At 33.9% G+C, this 26,442-nt stretch overlaps 3 protein-coding genes and 1 non-coding gene across 6 annotated transcripts; 3 read left to right on the plus strand and 1 right to left on the minus strand.

Moving 5' to 3' along the window:
* Positions 1-3,763, plus strand: LOC121250239 (L-ascorbate oxidase homolog). The gene is made up of 9 exons (XM_041149286.1): positions 1-77; positions 432-638; positions 768-877; positions 1,032-1,302; positions 1,487-1,589; positions 1,695-2,040; positions 2,534-2,905; positions 3,150-3,228; positions 3,346-3,763. Exons 2-9 carry the CDS (start codon positions 468-470, stop codon positions 3,547-3,549), a joined length of 1,656 nt encoding a protein of 551 aa, XP_041005220.1. The 5' UTR covers positions 1-77; positions 432-467; the 3' UTR covers positions 3,550-3,763.
* A 1,124-nt stretch (positions 3,764-4,887) lies between these two features.
* Positions 4,888-6,456, minus strand: LOC121239956 (dof zinc finger protein DOF5.3-like). The gene is made up of 2 exons (XM_041137375.1): positions 6,360-6,456; positions 4,888-6,176 (listed from the first exon to the last, which is right to left on the minus strand). Exon 2 carries the CDS (start codon positions 6,131-6,133, stop codon positions 5,150-5,152), a length of 984 nt encoding a protein of 327 aa, XP_040993309.1. The 5' UTR covers positions 6,134-6,176; positions 6,360-6,456; the 3' UTR covers positions 4,888-5,149.
* A 13,933-nt stretch (positions 6,457-20,389) lies between these two features.
* LOC121243615 lies at positions 20,390-20,606 on the plus strand. Its single transcript, XR_005936200.1, has one exon. It is a non-coding gene; the product is annotated as a small nucleolar RNA U3 (small nucleolar RNA).
* A 1,150-nt stretch (positions 20,607-21,756) lies between these two features.
* LOC121239870 (autophagy-related protein 101-like) lies at positions 21,757-26,442 on the plus strand. Of its 3 annotated transcripts, XR_005935404.1 has the most exons (8): positions 21,757-21,973; positions 22,098-22,134; positions 22,904-22,989; positions 23,439-23,534; positions 23,995-24,157; positions 24,251-24,416; positions 24,893-25,037; positions 25,991-26,442. XR_005935404.1 is itself a non-coding variant. In XM_041137226.1 (7 exons), exons 1-7 carry the CDS (start codon positions 21,941-21,943, stop codon positions 26,064-26,066), a joined length of 657 nt encoding a protein of 218 aa, XP_040993160.1. In that variant the 5' UTR covers positions 21,758-21,940; the 3' UTR covers positions 26,067-26,442. The 3 variants fall into 3 exon arrangements, 2 of the variants coding, with proteins under 2 accessions (XP_040993160.1, XP_040993168.1); XM_041137226.1 differs by lacking the exon at positions 24,893-25,037 and having other exon boundaries at positions 21,758-21,973; XM_041137234.1 differs by lacking the exons at positions 21,757-21,973; positions 22,098-22,134; positions 24,893-25,037 and adding an exon at positions 22,645-22,666.

The raw sequence follows: 26,442 nt of genomic DNA on the forward strand, positions 1-26,442 counted from the left end.
CTGCAGTACTACAAGTAATTCCACCACTTCCATCTGTTTCCTCAACATAATTCGTTCGGGAAATTTGAGATCATCAGGTAAAGCTTCTGCTCGATCTGTTAATTAGTTCATATGCAACTAAATACTATTGTCTCAATTATGTAAGTAAGTTGTCTGTTTTCAGTATTTAATTACCTCATATATATATATATATATATACAAAGTACTCAGATAAATTTATTAAGAGAATCGGTTCCATATATATTTTAAATAATAATGTAACCGAACGAAATTTAAAAGCAAATTAATATAACCTGATCATAGGTAAAGTAGGTACTTGATTAATTGTGGTTTACAAAAACGTTTAGAATTTTTTATAAACAGATTTAAGTTGAGTGAATTGAACATCCATGTACAGCAACTGATTTTGGTTGTTTGTTTCTATCGGACAGATATTTGAAATTTGAAAGAATATTATATCTGATACGATGAGGCAGGCCGAGGCAGCCGGTTCTGATCATCGGCAATTTTTTCTTGGAACGTCGATATTGACCTTAATTTGCTTAAGCGTTTTCTCGGTGAAAGCAGAAGATGCATATAGATATTATACATGGACAGTTACAAATGGAACTATTTATCCTCTTGGTGTTCCTCAACAGGTTGGTTTCTCGATCGCCTCTACATGATCATGCATATATAGATGTTGGGCGCCATTTGTAGCTAGCATGTTAATTTGCTTATCTTTTTCTGTTTTTGCATGCATGCTCATTTGCTGCATAATTTTGTAGGGAATTCTTATCAATGGACAATTCCCGGGCCCTACAATTGAATGTGTGACTAACGAAAACATAGTCCTTAATGTCATTAATAAGCTGGATGAACCTTTCCTCATCACATGGTTTGTAGTTTCTTCCCTTTTCTCTGAGTTTTCACTGTTCAATTATATTATCGAAATGAAAATTATCTTTACAAATAATTATGAGTGTTGACTTACAAATTAGTATTGTTTTTTTTTTTTTTTTTCCTTTCTTTTTGTTTTGGTGGGAAACCAGGAATGGAATAAAACAGAGGAGAACATCATGGCAAGATGGTGTACTTGGAACCAATTGCCCCATCCCTCCAAACACAAACTGGACATACAAATTTCAAGCCAAGGATCAGATTGGAACTTTCACCTACTTCCCTTCAACTAAATTGCACAGAGCTGCTGGGGGTTTTGGAGGTTTCAATATTGCACAGAGATCCGTCATATCAATCCCATATCCTAAACCTGATGGAGAATTTACACTGCTTGTTGGCGATTGGTACAAGACTGACCACAAGGTTCTGTAAAATATAATAACTCTGCTTCTATCTTCCTCGAATCCAAGTAATTAATGGTTGAAACCTTAAATGACTTCATCCAAAATGCTTGTAGATGTCCTGTTTAGGTGACATATAATATCATGATTAGATAAAGTTGTAGCTTGTATCTGAGGTCTAATACATGATTAACTCATATTTACAGGTATTGCGGCGAACGTTGGACCTCGGCAATACTTCTCTTCCTTTACCTGATGGTCTCCTCATAAATGGGATTTCTAACGGCTCTGTCTTCACCGGTGAACCAGGTACGCTATTATCATAATTACGAAGTGAATATATGTTTTAGCATTTGATTCCCTCATTATTGTGTATAAAGTGAGGTTTGGTTGGGTTGGGTTGGGTTTTTTCAGGGAAAACGTACAAATTCAGGGTGTCAAATGTAGGGATAGAAACTTCAATCAACTTCAGGATTCAAGGACATGCATTAAAGCTTATTGAAGTAGAGGGAGCTCATACTCTGCAGGACACATATCAGTCCCTTGATGTTCATGTGGGTCAATCTTTGGCTGTTTTGGTTACCCTAAATGGACCATCCAAGGACTATTTCATTGTTGCTTCTACCCGTTTCACAAAGCCTATTCTTACAACAACCGCATATCTTCGCTATGCTGGTTCCACAACCCAAGCCTCAGGGCCCTTACCTACCGGTCCAACTTATCACATTCACTGGTCTATGAAGCAAGCCAGAACCATCAGGTAAATATATCTGAGCTATGTCAAATACTATATGCTACTATATGCATGGTACTTTTTACTAACCAAGTTTTGAGTTTGATTTTTTATTTTTTGGTTGAGGAATAATTCCACAATTGCTTGTTGACAAAGTCTTAGGCATGTTTATAAGAAATAAGCAATTATCTCTTACAGAATTGATTTTATGAGATGAGTTAGGCTTATAAATTTTTTCATGGTATTAGAGTCTGTCACAAGACGAATGAAGGCCCACACTACTTATCCCTTGATTAGGACCAAGAAAATACTGTCTTACACGTGAGGGAGAGTGTTGAGAAATAATCATACATTATCTGTGGACAAGGTCTTAAACATGTTTATAAGGAATAAATAATCTAATTTTATAGAATCGATTTTATAGAATGACTTAGGTCATAAATTTCTTCATTTTTTTCCCCTAACTTTTAGTGCTATTCACTGTTGCTTATGTATACTGTTTCATTTTTTGTGCGAGAAGGTCGAACTTGACAGCCAATGCAGCCAGGCCTAACCCACAAGGTTCATTCCATTATGGGACCATAAAAATTGCAAGGACGATTGTTTTAGCTAATACCCAAGCCAAGATAAATGACAAGCTACGATATGCTGTTAACGGGATCTCCTACCTCGATCCAGCCACCTCTTTGAAGCTCGCTGACTGGTTTAATATTCCGGGGGTCTTCAGCTTGAACACAATCAAGGACGGGCCAACTTCTGGCCTCCCAACCCTTGGCCTTGGCACCTCTGTCATTGGAACCACCCTCCATGACTTTATTGAAATCGTTTTCCAAAACACTGAACCTAAGATACAATCTTGGCATTTGGATGGATACAGCTTCTACGTTGTCGGGTAGGTCTCTAGTTTCTCGTAAGAGTTAATTTCCAATCGTTTATGATCATTAAGTGCCAATTAAAAACACAACATTTACTTCGCTATTTAACGTGCTTGCCTGGAAAATTTCGAAGAACCTATATATATATATATATATATATATATATATATATATATATATATATCATAAGTTAATAATAGACAAATCTCCATGCTCCTTGATGTGATATTGATTTTCTTTGCATGTACTGCTAATTTTCAGTTATGGTTCTGGTTCATGGACACCTGACATGAAAAAACGATACAATTTGATCGATGGCATTCCCAGACACACTGTTCAGGTAAGTGAAAGACTCTCAAAGAACTGCATGAAGATTTCAACTTTATCATTCCTTAGATGTGATGATCTGTGTATTTGATCCAATGCTGACTCATACACATTGGGATGCAAATGATAGGTATATCCGACATCCTGGAGTGCAGTTTTGGTGTCTTTGGACAACAAAGGTATGTGGAACTTGAGGTCTGCAATTTGGTCGAGGAGATATTTAGGACAGCAATTGTACGTTAGAGTTTGGAGCAACGAACAGAGTCTGTTCACTGAGACTGGCATCCCTGCGAATGCATTACTTTGTGGTCTCGCCAAGCACAAGCACTCATAGGAAGATCTTTTTTATCTTCTGATCAAACATCGATCTTTTTTCTAACTTTATTCTTTTTGTTCTAAATCTCAGTTACGAGGGTGTGACTGTCAATTAGGAGAAGTTTTCAATTCTCGGTGTCTTAGATATTATAACTTCCTATTCATAATTTGTATGCGTATCATTATTTAAGAATAATTTTTAATACTTTTAATAATGTTTAAAGCTAAAAAAAAAGGGCTGATCATATGTGATCGATCTCCTCCACTCAGACACACACACATGACGTGTATATATATATATATATATATATATATATATTTATATATATATCTGAACTCATGCATGTGCATGCATGCGGAGAACCTTAATTCCCCGCTTACTAATAATTCTATGCGAATTAATTACTTTCCCAAAATTTGATGCAAGCATTCAATTATCATGGGCGACATTATGACATGAACCTACTCCAAGCCCTCATGGTTTCTTGGAATTAGCTCCATTAATATAGTAGTATATGTTGATAACCCAGAGGAGATCACAAACCATTGTGATGGACGGCCTCCATGACAACGTACGTACATTCTCCTAGCTAGCTACTTAGTACGAATATTTTGATTGTATCTTCCAAGAACCTAATTGTAGTACTAGTCAATCATTGGAAACTACCGATTAAACGAAACTCCAGCCTGCTAATATATTTATACATGAGCTCCCATCTTCAAACTACTGTAGTGAATAAGCTGCCAAAATGTCTCTGCGTGTGTGTGTGTGTGTGTGAGAGAGAGAGAGAGGGTATTGAGTGCTGGAAGGAATTAATGGAAAGTAAGCCGATATTAGAGGAGGAAAGCTGGGCAGGGACAAACAAGGCTGCAAATGGAATTCTTATTCTTACCGACAGTGAAATCAAATTATAGTCAAAGGAAACTCTTCCCCAGATATATATATATATATATATATATATATATATATGAATATGGTTACTTTAGCATCACTTTCTCGTAACAAAACAATGAAAGGATGATCTTCATATGGCACCCATGCATCACACTAGCAGTACCCACACTTAATATATATATCAAAAGAAAACCTCTCATCTTTTCTACGATTATTGTTTGTTCTTCCACACACATGCACACACATATACTGACTCGTAATTAAGGTATTTTAATTAATTCCTTACAATTCTTTATTCATCTGCCTAAGATTAACCCACAATACCAAAACTTATAGTACTAGATCATTAAACTTTAAAGCGCAAGCCCTTTGCATTAGGCACTAATTCAAGAAAAAATCATGATATTTCATGTGAAATTAATATATATATATATATTGTATTTGCAACATCAAGATCAAGTATTGCGAAACACCTAACATTTCCCATATTAATCTTCTAGGTCATTGGTACAGTCTCATAAGTTAAACACACCTGAAAGCACACACGTACACGGCAAAAAAGGAAAAAAAAAAAAAAACAGATAAAGATAAAGATTGATGCTACAGTCACGTTCTTTAATATTCCACAATCCAAACAAGCACAGGTGCACCAGAGGCAGCTAGCTAGTCCTAGCATATGAAGGGAAAAAAAAGTAAAAAAGAGAAAAAAAGCTAGGAAAGATTTTCAAGGATATGCACCATTTGTTGTTGGGAGATCGGACCAAGAAAAGGTAGGATTCCAGTACCCCAATTCACCCCCAGCAAGCGAAGCTGACTCCAAAATGGATGAGGAAGATGAATTAGATGAAGAAGCCACGTTGCCCAGGACTACTGATGAGTGATCAGCATAGTAATTAGTTGATGATCTGAGCCTCTGATACAGTTCTTGAATCCCACTGTTTTGAACTTCACCAATTACTAGGCCATTTTGCTGTTGAGCTTGATGTTGATTATTTCTCCAGAAAGAGCCACATAGACCAAGAGAAGGGACCTGGCCAAGAGGATCCAAGCCCAGGGTCCGAGCATTTAATCCACCTGCTGTGACTGCTGTTTCAGTCATCATGTGTGATCCAATCATATTTCCCTCCTCCTTTACATTAACAGAATTAGAAAAGGGATTAGGGTTAGGGTTTTGAGATCTCAGTAAGGCCAAGAGATGAGAATTCTGAGGCGAACCCCACAGAATTGGGCCCGTTGAGAGCTCAGGATCAGACCCACATCCCAGGCCTGAACTTCCAATCTCAGAAGAGATGCTCTTCATCCTGCCAGAGCTTGATTTTCCAACAGATGTTGAGATAGTAGGACTCTTGCTCTTTCGGCATCCACCTCCAATTGGAACATTCCTGAGTGCACCTCCTTTTGTCCAATACCGGCGACATGTCTTGCAGAAGTGGCGAGGCTGAGTGAGGTTGTAGTTGTTATAGTAACAAAACTTTGTGTTGGATGAATCACATCGTGGACACCTCAAGTTTTGGTTATCAGAATTCGAGGTTGTTGTAGTGGTCGTAGCAGTAGTAGTACTCGTTGTTGAGGAGGAAGAAGAAGAGGGTAGTACTGCAGGAGATATTGAAGACGAAGAAGGTATGGCTTGTAAAACTCCCCCATTAGTTGAGATTTTCCTCTCTCCTGCTATATTAAGGCTTGCACCTCCCAACAGTTCTTGGATCATCTTTAATCTCTTCCTTGTAGATCTACAACAATCCAAAAACAAGCTAGAAAAGCAGAATTTAGAAGGGTTAGTCTTTTTGAGTGAGTGGAAAAGCTAATTAAGAAAGTAGGTTTTGTTGTGTATAAGAGTGCATATTGTATATGATCATCTATATGTACGAGAGAGAGAGAGAAGGGGGGGGGGGGGGGGGGCGAGGGAATGGATCATGTGGAACTACATAACTTGCCTTTGTAAATTGATCAGTTATATGGCTTTGTTGTTGGCCAGTCATTTGTGGGTGTAAAAGAATAGTAGGGATTGAGATGGGAAAGCATTAATATATATATATATATATATACACACACACACATAGAATAAACATATAATATGCAATGTGAAAGAAAGCACAAAACTTTAGACTATTTTAATCAACAAGTTGCTTTTTCTGGATTTTGGAAATTGCTTGTCAGTGGGTTTGGAGGGAAGTGGTCTTTTGTCCATTCCCACACTACCCTTTCTAATCATACATGAGCTATTCCTACGAAAATCTAACTCGACAAGACCCCATTATTACCTTAATGATTCCGATTATAACAGTCGGAATTACAAACGTTAACGAATTGGTGGTTAAGAGGGGGTGCCATGCATCTTTTCTTTCATATCCTATATGATCATGTTGGTCTTGCCAAGCCAAAATTATTGCCACAAGTATAAATTATAATAACGTATTTTGGCAATAATTAACCACCAATTAGCTAGGGTGTGCTTCTTTCTTTCATATCCTATATATGATGGTAGTCTTTCATATCCTATATAGAAGCACCCTATAGCTTTTGTTATTTTCTCATCTGAATAATTAATATTACGTATTTTTTTGGTACGAATATATTAATACATGATACTCTCATCTTATTATAAGAAGTCATGTTTTTAACTTAATTATAAAAAAATTTTATATTTTTATATATGTGCAAAGATCCGCGTCCCTAGCCTATAAACAATGAAAAAGTCTGTTACAAACCCATTCTTCTATTCCTAATTCATCATGGTGTCCTTTATGTCATCTCTACAAACTTTTTTTTTTTAATAAAATAATTCTTCTTATCAGTTACTATTTACTATCTCAAACTTTACACTTTATAAAAAAAATTATTAAGTGTATGATATGAGATGAATAGTAATTAATATATAGCAATTAAGGTCCCTAATGATAAGTTGTATTATTATCCGATCCCTTGGTATTGTCGAGGGATGTTTGCAGCAAGTGGGGGAGTAGAGCAGAGAATATATAATGATAATGGTAATCAAGTTTTCTAAAAGAATAATCTTTCTTGTGGGGAAGCTCTTGCTGAAAGATGCTGTTCAAGAACCATCATTACGAGTACAAAGGAGAAATCACGTGGAAGTACGTGTAAAATTAGCTAATGTCCCCACACCAACCAAAGCCACTGCCCGAAACTTATTGCTTGATTTTTGCGACCAAATAACCAAACATACACATACCTTCGTGTACGTACTACCACACATGGATTAATTCATTACAAACTGTACTACTTACACGTGTGATCATCTTAGCCACATACTAGTTATACTCGTATGACGTCATCATCGATATCCAGCCTCGTGATCTTACTTATTTTAATCAGCAATGGTACGTAAGTCCTTAAATAAGTTCAATTAATTTTATTTTTAAATTTTTTTAAAATTATAATAATATTTTTACTAAAATAGTATTTTTTTTCATTTAAAGAAAGGTTTACATATTTAGAGACTACAAATAAAATTTCTCTATTTTAATTCACTAAAAGAAAATTCTTGTGTATATGTGATTAATTATTTTTTACATTATTTTATATTAAAATAAATTTATTTTCATCCTAATTAATAGTCATTCTCTTATAAGTAAATCATTCATTATAAATATTTTTTTATAGTATTTATAAAAGAAAAAATATATTTGTAATCGTGAAGTGAATTGTACAACCGCCGCGTAATCATTTTGAAAAAAACTAATAAAACATTAGACCTACATGAAAAAATTAATTTTTTAATAATGGATTATACGCTTTTTTAAAACGATTAAGCGGCGTTTACGTACTTCATAGTTGTGTGTAGAATTATTTTTTATAAAATTAGTTTAACAAGCTAATTAGACGTGACGTTACTACTTGAAAAATAAGCATTTGTGATGAATTATTTACGACGATAATGATTATTTGTAATAAAATAGATTTATTTTGATAAAAAATAATTATTTTTATGAAAAATAACTGATTAAAAATAAGTAATATTTTTGTAGCGTGTTTAGGATACGTAGAGTTAGTGAATTTATTCCATGAAGGCATGTATGACATGTATAGTCTGCTTCTCCAAGCACGTACGTACGGTACATACCTAATTACTATTGCTAATTGAAGCTTCAACGACAATATTGACGAAGCAAATAATATGATCATCGAATTAGATGATGATCTAATCACTGAGATCACGGCCAATTAATTCGATTTCGGTGCAATTATGAGCGTATTCTCCACCAAGGGGATCAATCATCTAGGAATTTGAGAGAATATTATCAAAACACTGATCGATCTAATTGAGTTGACAGGTTACATGTTCGGTGATGATCAGTCGGCCATACAACTTTGAGGGCAAGTTTTCAATAACAATTAATATTGCATATTTAAAAAGCTCGATCGATACGCGGATCAGAAGACTCTGACCATTGACTTAACGCTGAAAAAGGTCTTGTGTTCTTGCTTCGGTCGGTCTGGCATTTAGCATTTATAACTGTTCTACCTAAAGAAAAGAAACATAAGACAAATCTTAAATCAGATCGATGTAACCCTAGCGATAATCAATTTTCTAGTTGAAGACCATGCACTGTATAATTAAGCATATATATTAATTTTGACCAAATAATTATCATGCCTTCTGTGTATTTGGATCAGTTTGAAATAAATTCAACCTTCTTGTAGTACGAAATAAGAAAGAAAATTAGAAGGCAGATTATCAACTCACAAAGATCATTATAAGAAGTGACACGCGTACAGAATAGATGGAGGTACGTACCGCGTAGATCGATGCGATTGGGAGATAAGGATTGGAGGGGTCTACATGTCTCAGATTAGTGGTACCTTTCGTCAATGAATATTATCTTGATAGATCTCATCAGATTATTGATTATGATCGATGAATTAGGGGAAAATCTTATCACTTAAGTCACAAGATCATCATAATCTTCCGCTACCAACGTATAATTATTGCTATATATATATATATATATATATATATATATATATATATATATATATATATAAGCCCTGTGGGCCTCAATTAGTGTTTTAATACTAATTGAATAATGGCTGCTTTCAAAGTATACCGTCCACATTCTTTCAAGTCATAAAATTTAATATCCTCTAAGGCGCCACTAGATAAATTCGATCCCGGCCAACAATCTGGTTTCCTGAAAACATCCCCCATATAATGTTTTTAATTAACATGAGAGGGCAGTAGACTATATATTCATGCCATGGCAGGATGCAACAGATAATGTCATGAGCCAAAGGAATTAAACTCAACTTGGACGACACGAAGAAAGCTGGTAGCTGGTAGCTGTTGGGTTAATGCTAGAGCGAACCAAATCGTGATCGATTTGATCAGTGTGAACAAGGAAATCTAATTAGGAGACATAACTGGTGCTGAGATAATTCATCAGATTGAGGGGCTTAGACAGTCCATGAATCACGAAGCGTGTCATTAAAGTTGGAAACTAGCTTATGCTCTTTTCTTTCGAAGCAAGCCCATCAAAGCTGATCAGCAAGAGTTTGTGGATGTTTCTATTAGGTAGAGTCATGTTCAGAAAAAAAAAGCTAGGCAAACATTGTTGCAATTTGCAGAAGACTCAGGATTGTGTCTACACTGAAAGCACGTGAGCAGCATTATATTTGGAGAGACCGACATAAACTGACATTTTAAGACCCAAAAGAAAATGAAATATGAATGCAAAAGGAAAAGCAAGAACGCACCACAGGAAATTAAAAAAAAAAAAAAAAAAAAAGGGTAAAAAAACCGTGTTTTGTGAGCTTGCAAAAATGGAGTCTAAATTTGACAACACGTTGATTGGGGGCTTTTTTCTTTATTTCTTCCGTTCTTTGCTTTTGTTTCTCGGAATTATTGGGGGGATGTTGGATCGGTCTTAAGATGGTACAGACTGACTACCATACGGGAACCTGACCGCGCGTGCCGTCCGGAGCGCAAGGACCCTGGTGGGACCGGGAAGACCGATAACAACAACTCTAAAAGCCCTACGATTATTACGAGCCTCAGCTGCCCGTCCGACTTTATCGGGTTGGTAGTATGGGACGGGCAGCAGAAAACGACGCGAGCTATGATACGTCTGATACACATGGCGGGCAAATAGGGCAGGAGATACAGTCGTCAGACAATAATCTAGTCGCCGTCAAAGGTGTGTCTGTAGGGAGCTAGGTCAGTGCTCCCCTCGATCCTCGGGCTCTCTTCTCTCTCTCTCTGCGATCAGTCACAATCTTCTGCTTTCTCTTTTTTAGGATCCTACAAAGAGAGATTCGATTCGCGCCTAGTCTCTCCGAAATTTATCCAACCCTTACTGCAACCTCTGGTCCTCTCCCCCATAATTCCTTTCGCCGTTCCATTTTAAACAAGTTTATGTCAGCTCTAAGATTTGTTTTTTTTTTATTCATGCAGTTAAAGAGTTGCTTTTTTTTATACTTTTGATTTCCTTTTCAGTAATAAATCTGTCTTTTTTTCTACTGTTCTTATGATAAAAACCCATAAACTCATTTTAATATGTTAGGGTATACTTGGTAAATTATTGACATGCTTGCATATATATATGATATAAATGTTGAAAGTGCTATATATATATATATATATATATATATATGTAGGGGTGTAATGTGTTCGGTTTGGTCCGGTTTTAGACAAAATTTGAGACCGAACTGATATGCACCGATTTTGCATTTTCAAGAATTGATTCCGTTCCGATTACCTCCAAAAACTGATACTTCCAATTTTATCTGTTTCGATCCGATTCGGTCCGGTTTTTCGGTTTAATATACTATATTATATAATATATAATAGTATATTATAGTATATAATGCTATAGTGATAATATATTATAGTATATTATAATATATATTATAATTGTATTATAAACTATAGTGGTATATTATAATATATAATAGAGTGATATATTATAGTATATTATAATATATAGTGATATAGTTTTAGTTTAGCTATTAATACAATAGACTATAGTGATATAAGATTTTAAAATTTAATATTATATTAATTAGTACTTTATTATATAATACAAAACTATTTTATATATAATTATATATTATATATAAAAATTATATACAATATAAAAAATTATAATATATATATATGAACCGGTCTCCTTCTGTCCGATCCTGTTTTAGAAAAAGAAAAACCAGAACCGGACCGATTTTGACCCGTTTTAAGAAAAATAAAACCGAAATCGAACCGAACCAAACTCGGTACCAGACCAAACTCACTGGTTCAATCCGATTTACTGGTTCACTGGTTTTTTTTATACCCCTATATATATGGTAACGATGCATCTAATCATTAGTGTTTTTTTTCCATATAATTAAAAAAATACTATCAGTACCTGGGCAGGTTTGGTGGATGAGATGAGAATTTTGTGTTTTGTTTGAAAGTTTAAAATATTATGTTTTAATATTATTATTATTTTGAGATTTGAAAAAGTTAAATTGAAATTTGAAAAAGTTGAATTGTTTATTATATTTTGTATGAGGATTTGAAAAATGTTTAATGATGAGATGAGATGAGATAAAAATTTTATCTTATGTTTTCCATAGATATATATATTGGTAACAATCCATAAATTTTGGGAAGTGAAGATGTTTCTTACTAATTTTTAGATTTGTTAAAAAAAAACTTGAGATATATTTTGTATTGTGTTTTACGATAAATATTGTAGGTAGAATACAATGTCATTTTTATAAATTTTGTTGATCAACTGTGTTTTATGTTCAATTTTGTGTGTAGCCATATTAAAAAGAGAAATGATATATACAGTCGTAAAGTACACAAGCGTCACGCAATTACTTTAAAAAAATAGTGAGATTCACTATTAAAAAATTAATTTTTTTTTTCACCTGATTCTCATATTTACTTATTTTTTTTAAAGAGATTACGTGACATTTAAGCACTCTATAATTGCAAATACCATTTCTCTATTAAAAAAGTATGTTTTAAAAAAAAATTGTGAATATGTATTTTTTTTAAGGTTATTTTAAGTTTTATAATTTTTTACGAAAAATTAGGTAAATTATTATATGAAATTAATTTTTTCATATTTAAAAGATGTTTGCATTGAAATGGGAAAAATCTTCAAAAAGTTCTGCGATTCAGTACTGTATTTGGTCCGATATTTCTAAATTCTTTTTACATAAGAAAAATTAAAATAATACGGCCTTTTTGTTTTCATTTTAAAAGTAAAATATGCCATCTCACGAATAATCCCCGAGTGAGATATCACTTAGTAGCTAGTATGGTGAAAGGTATCAACAGATTATAATTATGATAAAAGAAATTCAGGATTAAAAATACATTTAAATTGTAAACAATATCAGTGACAAAAATGCTCTCTAGGGTTCTGAAATTATCTTACTAAAAACTTTTCAAACAAAATTTTATCCTCTAAAATCTTAGATATTGCTGGAGTAATATTAATTATCCGCATAATTAATTAAAGGGCATTACAGATCATCATAAACAAAGATGGAACAATAATAAATCTATACAATATGCATGGACATTACACTCCAAAAAAAAGGTGGGGCATATATTTCAACAAGCCTAGCTGTATAAAGGGATAGGGGAGGAATGACTAAGGCTACGTTTGAATATTATTGCTGAGTACTGATATTAGATAATTTGTAAATAATAATGTAAAAATAGTAAATAATAATGAAAAATTAAGAAATAAATTATAAATAATAATGAATAATAAAGAAGTAATATTCACTTACCAAATTAACACGGTCTAAAAAGGTAGGACAGGGCCCGGGGCGTTGGTACCTATTAATATTAGCAGCTTCTTGATCAGCATTAATGTAGTTTCCAGCCTTCAACAGTGAATTGACAACAATGCGCGCATGAGATGGGGATGTGATAGCATCGAATTCCCTCATTCTTTATGGACCCCTCCCATTGTCTCCGCTTCTGCCGCAGTACAGATTTTCTAGGTCTCCGGCTCACCTTCTGCATGCCCCTCATTCCTTTTATTTTATTGATTTTTAAGTTAGAATATGGGTAGCTTGTTCCTTTTTTCTACTAAAATACGTTCAATAATTCATTCTAATAATTTGGGTACTGGTTGTCATGAACATCCTAGCTAGCTATAGCATAGCTAGAAGTCATTTTCCATGAAGTACTTCATGAACTGTCTGATCCTTTCCAAAATATCAGTTTTTTTCCCGTCGTCATGCAGGTTTTATCAAACTGTTCGTTAGTAGAAAAGAGAGCTAGCTGTTTGATTTTTCTCTCATGAAGTGTAAATAACAGAATAGAATCATATCAAAACAAAAAGAAACAAGCAAGCAAGCAAGCATAAATAACGTTGATATTAGAAAGATCAACTACAAGCTAGCTGGCCGGTATCCTGATCTCTGGTACTACACATCCAGTTAATTCGAAACAAGTCATGAGTACTGGTCGGAGTCATGCAAATTAGTTTCTTCTATTTATAGTTTTCTTCTAAGGAAGATTATGATGGTGATCATATAGATAAATATGGGTTCTTCTAAGGAGATCAAGAGTAGTTTTGCCATCATGATTTAAACACATGATGAAAATTTAATTATGACAATATGATCAGTTTAATTTAAAGGTTCCAAGAAAATATACTGGGACTTGTATTTGTTGATAAATTAACTCCGATTTTATTTATTAATTATATCACAGATAACAACAATTACATGTGTTTTCATTTGATTGGATCAATTATTTGTCTTAATTTCTTTTATGGGTTGGTGTCAAGCGAGACCAGATCACTATTGTTTTTTCCTCTTAAAATGACTTAAAAGCCAATCGAAAAGCATATTTCCCTGCAACAAATTAACATTAATCTTAGAGCTGAAATATATTTATATTTATATTTATATTTATATAGAACCGGACAATATATACCAGGAAAACTATATATGCACGTAATACATATGGTGACCTATTGTGACCCGCATACTTCAAGGATGGAGAAAAAAATGAATTGGACGACAACATGATTGTCAGCAATCAGCAACGTAGTAGTACTGTACCCCTAGACCGTTGCAGCTGGTTCCGTTCATCACTTCAAATCAGTCTTTCAAACTGCAAACACACGAAAATATTGTCCCTTTTAATCATTCCTAATTATTATTATTATTATTATTGCGCCCTGTAACTTTGTACAGCAAGTGGAACTACTTTTAATTAATCTATACGCGCGCGGTTATATGAATGCATATATGCACATATAGTACTCTTTCTCTCTCTCTCTAAAGGCGCCATTGATGAAGCAAAAGGACATTGCTTGTATATATTTGGCAAGCAAAATATAGATCAGTTAAAGATGAGGAGGAGATTACTTGTAAGGAGAGCCATGGATGATTCTTAGCTACCTATATTCAAACAAGTAACATGCATTCCTCTCACGAGGGCCCCTCCCTCGGCCTCTTGGGAAATCCAATGGAGGGGTTCAATATTATTCCTGACAAAAGCTAAGACATGGACAAGATCCTTCCTTCAGGACTAGCGCGCGCATAGATAATATTATTATTGTTTCTGGACAATGCTCTGCATGTGGGTTGATTCTTATTGGATTGGCTCTCAAGAACTTACAAAAGGGTGAAAGATTATGATACAGGCCGCAGAGGGAATTTCTTACTCACATCCCAAGGCCCCACCCACTATATATGCATTGGGTGTACTGTCTGCCAATTTGCAATCCATTTTTCTGTTACCCGAGACTAGGGTTTGAATTTCTTTCGTAGGAGTTAGCATTTCTGTTGCAGGCTTTGGTAACAAGCTAATCTCTCTTTAAGCGTACCATATATTTTAAGGTTCAGTTTCCACGTGATTAGAGACCAATTTTAAGTGATCTGGGATCTACATTGAAAATCCTGATCAATGTCTGAGAATGAGATATGGAATGTCTGATGTTGGTTACTTAAAAAGGGAATTAATTTTGAAAATGTCACCTTGTGGAGTTCGAGAGTTGGTAGGATCGTCATTCCCTTATTGGGGCTCAATGATTATAATATATATATATGTATATATATGTAATAATAAAAAAAAGTAATTCTACATCCACAAATGAATTACACAAAAGCAATATCACAAATTGATGTGGTTTTATCTGATCCGTTAGATCTATCTACTTTATAATAAAAGTAATTTTATCTGACGAACCACATCAAACCACATCAGTTTGATAGATTGTTTTTGTGTAATATCTTTGTGGCTAGCTAGAGTATTAATTTCCTAAAAAAAAACTCATGCTCTGCAAACCATATATATATATATATATATATATATATATATATATTAGAAGACTACTAATTTTGGGCCACTAAATGTAGAGCCAGATGATGGCTCAACTGCTTAGTGATCATTAGGTCAAAATGGATGACAACGTGCAATATTGTCATGCATGGCATATCTAGAGACCTGAACGTACGCCTATAGTTGGGGCACATACGGTGTCGTTTGTGGTTAATTAGATTTTACCAAAGTCCAGAGAATGCATAAAAATGTGCTTCAGAAAAATCAAAGATCGACCCAATTGATGGGAAAAGATTCCCATCCGCAAACAATATATACATATTTTCCCCTTTTAAAGTAAGTTAGGGCTTTAATGGTATTAAGGTTGTACAACAAATCGAAGAACCTGTCAGGACCGACTAGACTGGCCGGCCGATCTCGGAACCGGCTAAAACCGGTGGAGAACCGGTCGGCGTGTGGTACAAAATTGAGAAAATCGATATCGGCCGGTTCAGTGTCAGTTCGAACTTGGTTCAAACCACTGAACCTGCCGACTAAAGAAATTAATTTTTTTTATATATATTTTGAATTCAAAACGACGTCGTTCCACTTAAGTTTAAGTAGAATGACGTCATTTTAATCCTATAGTTGTGTTTTAAACACAACTCAAACGATGTCATTTGGTATTAAACCAAACGGCGTCGTTTTATTCATAACGTATTAAAAAAAAAAAGTAGAACAATGACATTTGGTTTAAATCAAACGGCATCGTTTTGATATCAATTCGTCTTCTTCATCGCGTCTCAGTTCTCATCCTCTCTCTCTCACACATCTGCAACTCTCTCTCTCTCTCTCTAGTCTATACTCTCTCAGACGAAGCTCGGTCTGAGAACTGACCTTGAACTGCCACAGAAATTAAGCATCGGCCGGCGTCGGCATTTCTCCTCCCCATTGATCGGTTTTCTCCTCTGCAACTTAAGTGTCTATTGATGTTGGTTTTGCCCCAAAACAACGTCGAAGGGGTCGATTTTCATCCCTAAATGGTATCATGCATTGTACGTACTTGCATAGTTCCAATTAGCACAAAAGCCCAAACAGGAGGAGCTATCATATATTACAAATTAAGGTAGGCTAGGTAGCCCTACTTGTCTATAACTGTATAAACTTCCACTATGTCTTCTTTATATAGCTACCTGTCATTCGTTATAGATGATCTTAGCGTTTGAATAAAAATTCTAAGAAATCCAAAATCCTTTATCTATTTATTTATACAAATATAGCATCATATTGCAGAGCAAGCAATATTCAACGAGATTGAATTACGAAATTCTAACTATATTATATCTATATATATATGTATATGTATATATGTCCATCAGCACGGATGACGAAACTATATATAGTACCTCATCTGTAAATTATTGCATGGAAACAACCCTAAGTGGTGTAAGCTAGCTAGCTATATATATATATATATATATATATATATATATATATATATGACATTATTCGATCGTGAAATGAAATTGACGTACTATATATATATATATATATATATATATATATATATATATATATATATATATGGAGCCCACATACAACTACTTTGGTTGGAACAAGATATTGAACAATCTCACGAGTGACATGATCATTAGGACATTGTCTTCCACGCAAATATATAAATACAAATAGTTGTAAAGTTTGATGTAACATGCATGATGAATTATCCTATGAATGAATGACATTGTACGTCTCTCGATGGAGCAAATAAATACAAAATCATAAAGTTCGATTGCGTGATCCACTTTGCCGGCCTACATGCAGACCATTAATTAATTTTTTTCTATCCATCACTGGATCATTTGAAGATGAACTCTTTCTTTTTCCAATTATTCCAGATTTCCTAAGATATATACATGAGAATAATGCCACTGTCACTTTCCAAATTAAAAAAACCACTACTACTCATGCATGCATTGTTTTATCAGATTTGACATTTATTCGTCCATTTCAACATTATGTATGATCTATCCAATTAAAGATGTTATCGAATATCTACGTACGTACGTACGTAGCACTAGTCCATATATATATGAAACATGATGCGGAACAAGCCATGTTGATTTTGCAAATATATGATCTGTATTTGGAACAGATCTCGATATTCAAGCTAGCGGAATCAAAAGACCAAGATCGAGATGCTGACTAGCTAGCTAGCTCGCTCGGAATTATATATTATATATATATTTGGGCGGATTTTGTTAATGGATGGAGGTAGTTTTTTATTATTTATATTATATTCTTAATATTTTTTCTTAATGAATAGGCTCAACACGTATAATATTTAATTAAATAGATAGAGTGTCAAGTTAGGGATCGAATTCAAGATCTTTATTTTGATATCATATGAAATCACCACTTGTCTACAAAATTTAAACTGATGGGAAGAATTATATTTTTATTATTTGTATTATATTCTTAACTATATATATTTATGATGTATGTATGTATGCGCGCGGTATCGAATAAAGGTGCTGTCACTCGTAAAAAAGAAAAACGAAAACAAATGGAACACTCTTTCTATTATGCTTGCAGGAAGGTGAAGACTGATCTCCGCAATATATACGTATTATCGATATATAAAAATCATTTAATTCTGTGAATTGTGCAAATTCCAATTTTAATTTGCTACCTACTCCTCAGCCTACGGGGTAATATTAGTAGCCGTTTTCAGCTGTTGTTTCCTTCCCAAGTAAGACATGTTCTTTTGTGTTACTCACCCGTTTTATGACTTACATGTGTTAAGCATGCTGACAGCAATATTCATCCCAAGTCAGGAATATATCGAACTCCTTAAAAGAGTGCATGATAACAAATCAAGAGCTCCTCCGCTGAAGATGAGCGGGAGTAGTAAACAATATGCCGAAGCTGTGGGATGTAAAAAGGCATCGGTAGGGGAGCGTTTTTTCTTGGGGGGAAGCACTTGTGCAATCTAGATCTACTGCTAGATAGATACCTTAGGCAGCTAAACATCTTTCATAGATTCACGTTATTTAGCTGCATGTTGGCGGGTCTCTTTATATATATATATATGTGTTGTCCGGAAACTAAATTAAAAAACAGAGAGAAAACGGGTAGCAACGAAGCCCCCTCCATCGATCTTATGTGCATGACATAAACAATATTTCAGAAAATACTTGAACAAGCAGGCAGATAGCCAAGTTGTATCAAGAATCTGCGCGGAGTAGTACTGGGCCATGCAGTACTTATACTACTCTTCGTGCAACAACTCAGATATATATATCAAACACTTCATTAATATAATTACTTTTAACAATATTTGATTGTTTATTATTTATTGTATGGAGTAGTTTTTGTCCTATTATTGATAAGATTAATGATAGAAATTAAGTGGGATTACGACGTTAATGATCATCATCAAGTTACATGACAGGGGTGTCGACGTGCAATATCGAAGGGAACTTCCCACTCATTCTCAATGTAATGATGGCTACGAATTTGAAAAGTGCAGTAGTTGTTGGTATATAAATAAGATGGATTTTTATTTTTATTTTTCAAAAAGAAAAAAAAAAATTAATTTTTAAATAATTAAAGCTGGGAAGGCTGAGGTTTCTCAGTTTGCTTGGGGGCCATGGCTGCATCCTCCACTTACTATAAATTATTTCATCCCGTTAAAAGCTGACTACTGTAATTCTAAGAGCTGCATGCAGGCTTTTCTATTTTGTAATTTTTTTTTTTTTTTTTTTTTGTAAAACAATTAATTAACAATATGTCAAAATAAGGCTTTTATATATTGAACTATGTAGAATAAATATAAAATACATATGAGTTAAAGTGTTTCTCTACATTTAACATGCACCATTCATCTTTTATTTTAATAAAAAATAAAATACTCATCTTAGAAATTTTTCAAAATATGACAAGAATAAAAGTTCATAAAAAATAGGATAAATGAGATCTTTATTTTATTTTTGATTTCGTATTGGGCTATTGATGTTATTTTGACGTTCACATTAATATATGAGAAATATTAAAATATTTGAGAATATTACAAATTCAACGGTAGTAAGAAAAGTATTTAAAATGAATAAAAATATATATATTTAAATGAAAGAAAGAAAAAATAGATAAGTTGATATATAGTATATTGTAAAAGTTGTTAGCTAGGTAAAATAGAAAAAATGGATTAATTTGATTAAATATTTTAAATAAAAATTTAGATAAGTCATTTGGAATGCTATAAAAAAATTAAAAAAAAAAATATGGTCAAGACTCAAAACTGAATAAATTCATTTGATAATATTAGTTAGCCATTTTGTCTCTCATTTTGAATACTCACGTATTTTAATTTTATTTTTTTAATAATTAAGGAAATAATTATTAATAAATTTATATTTTTTTTAATATTTAAAGATGTTTAAAAGATATTTAAAAGAAAAAATAAAATTATATAATAATAACTTTATGAAGACAAAATCAAAACTGAATAGCAGCATCCAAATTCATTTGACAAAAGCCTCAACGTATAACAGACTGATCTGATTTTTCAGAAATCGATGTATATTATTAAAACAACTGGAAAGCCACGATAATTGCCTTTGATTCTTTCAAGGACAATTGGGCAAAGGTAACAGACTAGTCTCCCACATTGGAAACTCAGGAAACAATCTACGGGTTTATATAGAAAACAGCAGGCATGCATATGTCACGACCTTACTTGAACAGGATTTGTTCTATAGGGACGTACATCTGTTTCCTTGAGTTCTTAGGAGACAGGAATCCAAGTCTGGTTGATGAACTACGGCCTCTGTGACCAGAGCGTGAGTAACAGCATCGTCCTTCGGACCACTGGTGCGGTAGAGGATCGTTTCCACCCATTCCATCTTTGGCTGGCTGGGATGGTCACACGGCTGTCTGACAGACTTCAACCCTTCTTTTGTCTCTTATAACACAAACAAAAACCCATAGCTTTTATGATTCATTTTAACTCTTAATTTTTAAGTTCAATGAATGAGTTAATAGTGGTCTAGCTCAAACTGGGCCAAGGCCCATCACCCATAAAGAATTTAAATGAGTCGTGTATCCTAACAAAGACTCTAACAGCCCTATTTATTAGGAAAGAATAAATCTCACATTATAGATATAGACCACATGGTGATTAGATATGTCGATACATTAGGGATAAGCTTTCGTATTGTGCAAACTTAATCAGTTTATAGTATTAATCCAATATTCTCCATACCTATATATATGGGTAACATGTAACTTTTGATCAATCTGATTAAGCATTTTTGAATTATTATCTCTCACTCATTATTATTTAAGCATCGAAAGTGTCACAAGCGCACCACGCCACCCACTTAACAATTTGTAAGTTAACGATCACGACCGATGATAGGACACGTCGTTTACACTTCTCTTCACACAAATGCACCTTAATTTAAAAAAAAAAAAAAAAAATACCTATGGCCTCAAGGATGTGAATGCATAATTTCAAACAGAAGACATATTTTTTTTGTAAATCCAAATAAGAAAAAATAGTCCAGCCCGATGGCCTCAAGCTTGTGAATGCATACGAGTTGCCATGGGATTACCATGCAATCCCTTGGGTTAAGGAAAATAATAACTAAAAAAATATAAAACACATTATTTTTTCCTCACAAAATAGAATAATAATTTAAGAAAAAATGTATTTGCATGCACTTACTCAGTACACCTTTAATGTGTTTGGCACACTAACACGTTAATAATAGGCTTACAATCTATTTACAGTTTATATACAATTTTAAATATAATAATATTTTTTATTAAATTTAAACCCATAAAATCAAAAGAAAAATTCAAAATAAAATTTAAAATCATATTATTTTATTACATAATTATAAAAAAAAATAGTATACCTATCATTTCTCAATAATAAAACTGAACAAACACATCGTTCAATGGAAAAGAGAAAAGAAAATAAATACATTTTTCTAGGAATTTACTATTTTGCTCCTTGGGGGCCTTGTTACCTTAGGGGCCCAAATAGATTAACCTAAATAAACAGGATCCAAAAGTAATTTCAAAATTAAATGTCATTTTCCCAACCCAGGTTGTATTTGCTTACACTCCAAGTTCAAAGTTGAAACTTGAAATACACCGATCAGACCATTACCGATTCGACGATTACACTCTGTCCGTCAATCTCGCACCAAAAAGATAGGGTTTGAGTCTCTTAATTTCTCTGTGAAAAGTACCCTTTGATCACCGGGCACCATGAACTGCGAAGTTTGCCAACTCAAAGAATTGGTAAGCTTTTCCCCCACAGACACATGCGCACTGACTAATTAATTTGATCAGTCTTTTTCTTATTGAAATTAGTTGCAACATCTTATCGGTAAAATTTCTATCTTTCATAAATGTTTGTTTGTAGGAAGTGGAGCACTACGAGATACGGGAAGTTCTACGCTGTAAGAAACCATTTCAAATTTTTAGCCTGCTTTTTAAAGTTGTTACTTTTGCTGAGCCTTTTGGGTTACTGTATGACGCTTTGATTCTTCAATTTGTACAGTTTTGACAATTTCGCTGAACCCTGATATCCAAGTTAATTTAGTTTGTAATTAGGGTATATTATTATTTATAAATGTGTTACATTTACACTACTGGGGATACACTATATATCTTCTTATTCTAACTTTCAAATTGGTATTTAGATCAGTATGTAATCAGTCAGGACCAGTTATTTAAGCTCAGAGTCAAGCAACTCGTGGTATTTTGTGTTTAATACGCGTACTTTTGACACGGTTGAAAATTGATAGAAAAACTTATGTTTATGGCAGCGTAGAAGGATGTGATCTCTAACCAGAATAAAATTATCATTTGGTGTAAGACTTTATTTCTTCTGAGTTCTGCATGCTTTGCTACGGACGAAACGGTTAAAAGACTGAGAAGATGGACGGATCTAGAAAGTCAGAGTATTCAGTTTGTTTTCTTTGATGAATGGTGATTGATTATTTCCCAATGCTTATGGATATGTTTAGAACTGAGATAATTATACTTGTATGGTAGCCTAGCACGCCAAGTGTTTATTAATTTTCTTGACAAGCAATCTAAATTTGAAGTTGCACAGTAGTTTCTGTATTATTATATCTATATTTTTGGTGTTGACTTCATCTGAACTTCAAAGCATTTTAATATTTGATTTCATCTTTTCTGACAACTCCGTGATAATAAGTGCAGGCATACTACACACGATAGTGTTTCATCGGGCTTTAGGTCTAGTGCGTCCCAAAGATATTGATTTGGAACTCTTTGATATTACATATGTAAGTTATTCATATTTTCCTATTGATTGGTTGTTCTTGGTTGGATGCATCTTAGTTTCTCATATATTTTGTGTAGTTAAGGCCCACTGAAGTAATCAGGAATTTGAACTGAAATATGCATCCACTTACTTGTATACTTGAAGACACCGGTACATGCAAATTGTGTTGCAATCTACATTATTAGAGGCATATATCCATCTGTTTGGATACCTTAATAGAAGCTGCATTTTTTTTTTCTTTTTCAGTTAATGTTGGCCTAAGATAGCAAACTGACTACCTTTTTTGGTCCAACATTAGGATATTATCTTATTACATCTTTTACAAATATTTTCTAGATGTATTTGCCAACTTGTGCTAGTTTCATTCTGTGTTCGACTTTTAATTGGCTTGGTTGATGATTAAAGTCTTTAAATATATTTCTTGTTAATGCAACGTTTCCTGTTGTATAGGTGCAATGTGGAGATGTGGACCTTGAAAAGAAACTAGAAGAGAAGATTGAGCAGTTCATCGGTTGGGTAGAGAAACACCCAAACAAAAAAAGTCAGGTCTGTGGCTTTTCAGTGGCTATAAGTTTTACCTTATGATACAATACGAAGGTAAGTTGTAAATATCCTAAAGATATTCTTTATAAATTGATAGAATGCTCCTAGAAGGTGACGCTGTCAATACTCAAAGTTGAATTAACTACTTTACCAGTTGGTCCTCATTTGTTTTTCACCATTGCTAGGTCTTGTTTTATCTATCAGAGATGCATAAAATAATATTTTTTAAATGTATATCTATTTTTCGTTTTAGTGGGCATCCAAACTCCTGTCACTTTCCTAAATAGAAGGATTTGGGTCTTTGTTCTAGAAAATAGATTATACAACTGAAAGTGGTTTTCAGAGGACTTCTGCATCACACATTTTATTTTTGTTGTCAGAGCTTCTGTTGCATTAGTCTCTGTCATGTTGTGGTTGTTTTTTCCTTTTTTTCAATCTCACCAATTTTACTGCCATATTGCAGATATGCTTATCTTTCTATGAGGTGAAAAACAAACCGCCTTCTTGGTTCAATAAAATTGAACGCCTATATTGGGAACAATGGTATGTCAATTTGAATGTGGCCCAACACCCCAAAGCACATTCTAGCAAGTCTCATCATTCCAAAGTTGTACTTGATCCAGGAGGTGCAGTTCCCATTGTGCATTGATTTAAAGATTTCAATTGCTTTACTCTAACCTAAGGTAAACTAATATCTTATTTGCTTACTGTGAGTGCAGAGAGTGCAGTGGAGGAGACAAATGCTCGCAGAGCAGCACTTGAAGCATCTCTCCGCGAGGTATTGTTTCAAATCATAAAATTTTTGAATGAGAAGAAGGATCATGTTCCTCCCATACCAAATCTTGAAGGTGTTGCCTGTTTTCCCTATGAAATCACTATCCCAAGGTGAGTTGTCGTCTCGTCTCATCTCATTTAAGTGGTGTCCTTGTTGCTATAGATATATTTAGTTGTTTAATGCATTGATCTAGAAGCTATATTTTCTTTCTCCTCTATTCTTTTTAAATCTTATAAAGTTTGTTGCTTCTATTTTTTACACTGGTAGAATGGGGTGTTCATTGGGTATATTATTATGCTGGCAAAATTTTTCCTTTAGGCATGTTCATGTATATTATATAATTAATAGAAATGTTAGATAGCTTTCTGCTATTTCAACCAAATAGTCGACATATAACTTACAACTTGTCTTTGAGGCTGGGAAAACTGCATATATGTTAAAGCTACGAAATAACTTATTATTTTCTAAATAGGCATGATAAAGTTGTTTTTGTCCAGATGTGCAGGTGGGTTCTGTTTATTGATTGTGACTATTTTTCCTTTTTTCTTCCTTTTTTTCGCTTGTCTGAACTCATATTTTGTTTCAGATAGTTTTATTCCTACAATGAGGAGGTTAGGGCTAAGATATTATTTTGAAGGCGTGAATTGGTGATCATGGGTGAGGACATCAAGGAAGCAGAGTGACTGTGGGAACCTTTAATGTTTCAAACTAAAGAACTTAATGTATCATAGGTATGAAGTGGCAGAATTGGTGTCAGTACCATATATTGTATAATTTTAGTATAACTGTTGATGGGGCCAAGTAGATCAGCTTGAAGAGTTGTCATCCCCCCTTCAAAAAGAAAACAAAATGTCCTCCCCCTATTTTTCAAATCCCTGCATAGTTGGTTATGGAGCCGGGTAGGTTGTGGTTACAGTTGCTAGTTTGCATCAAATAACATAAATACCAAAGGCAGGCCGTTGTGATGCATACCTTTCATTATAGTAACTTTCAGAAATTTTTTTCATTTCAGAAAGAAGATATTGATGGCTATATATGGTCTCTGTTATGACGTTGTCTGATAGTTGCTCCTGTTTGTCATGCCTGCATTGATGAAATTAGGACATGATTTCTTTATATGTATATAGACAAAGGTTTCGAACTCTCAAAAGGGTTTGCCTCTTAAATATAGGGCCAATGGCCCAATATAATATATATTTACTGAATTTAGCGATGCTAGAAATTAAAATATGCGTCATACCAATCAATGATCAAAGTCCTGAGTTTCCCAAAGGATTTCATTTGGTGATTTTGTTTTATCACTTTCTGTCTATTCCTCCTACCAAAACCATCCATTCTTCAGTACCATCAGCTTGGCTCTTGACAAGCTATTCCTAGTTGATAATTGGGTCAAGCTTAGGTCTATGTCTCTAATACTTTTTTTTATAAGTAGATGTCTTTAATACTTAGATAAGTATTTGTTGTTCTTCTGAACTAACAAGCTCCGTCTTTGTACAACAAATGCAACTAAAATACTGTGCTTGGTGTTGGAGAAAATTTATTGACTGCCCTTTACATGCATAAACAAATAAAAAAATTGACTGTCAAGAAATTTTATTTGTTGTTCCTTATAAATGTCTGTCAAGAAATTCCTCCCGAGCTCATGATTAGAATGCTGAGTTTATGTTGTGCTGCCATTTGCCAGTTCGTCAGATTCTACATTTGGAATGGACATGATCAAGAGGATGCTCCAAACTGGGCATCCAGCCATGCTCAGCTGATTATCAAAGTTAACGAGCTATAGCACGTATTCCCTTCATGCGCCAGTTGGATGGATTCTGACGTTCATGATGTCTCAAAACATGTACATGTGAAGTGGTTGCAAGAAGCTTCTCTATCCAGAAAAGTTTCGCGGCTCTGAACAAGAAGCGAATCTTTGGTGCTCTTAATAGTTTGTAATTATTTTCCCTGAATTACCCCACTTTTCCCATTTGCTTTCCCATTTCTTATAGTTTATTTTTATATACTGAAAGGATACCAGTTTGATCAAACCAGGACCATAGAGTTTGTCACATATTATGGGAAAATTAAGGGTTTGCTGTATAATTCGAGACATTTTTCTTTTCTGTAAATTTTCATCTCCATGGTTTTTCTGTC

The sequence above is a fragment of the Juglans microcarpa x Juglans regia genome, chromosome 1D (genome assembly GCF_004785595.1).
Source record: "Juglans microcarpa x Juglans regia isolate MS1-56 chromosome 1D, Jm3101_v1.0, whole genome shotgun sequence".
Lineage (NCBI taxonomy): Eukaryota > Viridiplantae > Streptophyta > Magnoliopsida > Fagales > Juglandaceae > Juglans > Juglans microcarpa x Juglans regia.

Bases quoted from the DNA above. Each gene is read 5' to 3' on its own strand.
- LOC121250239 (XM_041149286.1), top strand. From the start codon at position 468: ATGAGGCAGGCCGAGGCAGCCGGTTCTGATCATCGGCAATTTTTTCTT. The intron at 878-1,031 runs GTTTGTAGTTTC...GTGGGAAACCAG, and splicing joins GAACCTTTCCTCATCACATG to GAATGGAATAAAACAGAGGA. The intron at 1,303-1,486 runs GTTCTGTAAAAT...TCATATTTACAG, and splicing joins GGTACAAGACTGACCACAAG to GTATTGCGGCGAACGTTGGA.
- LOC121239956 (XM_041137375.1), bottom strand. From the start codon at position 6,133: ATGATCCAAGAACTGTTGGGAGGTGCAAGCCTTAATATAGCAGGAGAG.
- LOC121239870 (XM_041137226.1), top strand. From the start codon at position 21,941: ATGAACTGCGAAGTTTGCCAACTCAAAGAATTG. The intron at 21,974-22,097 runs GTAAGCTTTTCC...GTTTGTTTGTAG, and splicing joins TTTGCCAACTCAAAGAATTG to GAAGTGGAGCACTACGAGAT. The intron at 22,135-22,903 runs GTAAGAAACCAT...TAATAAGTGCAG, and splicing joins GATACGGGAAGTTCTACGCT to GCATACTACACACGATAGTG.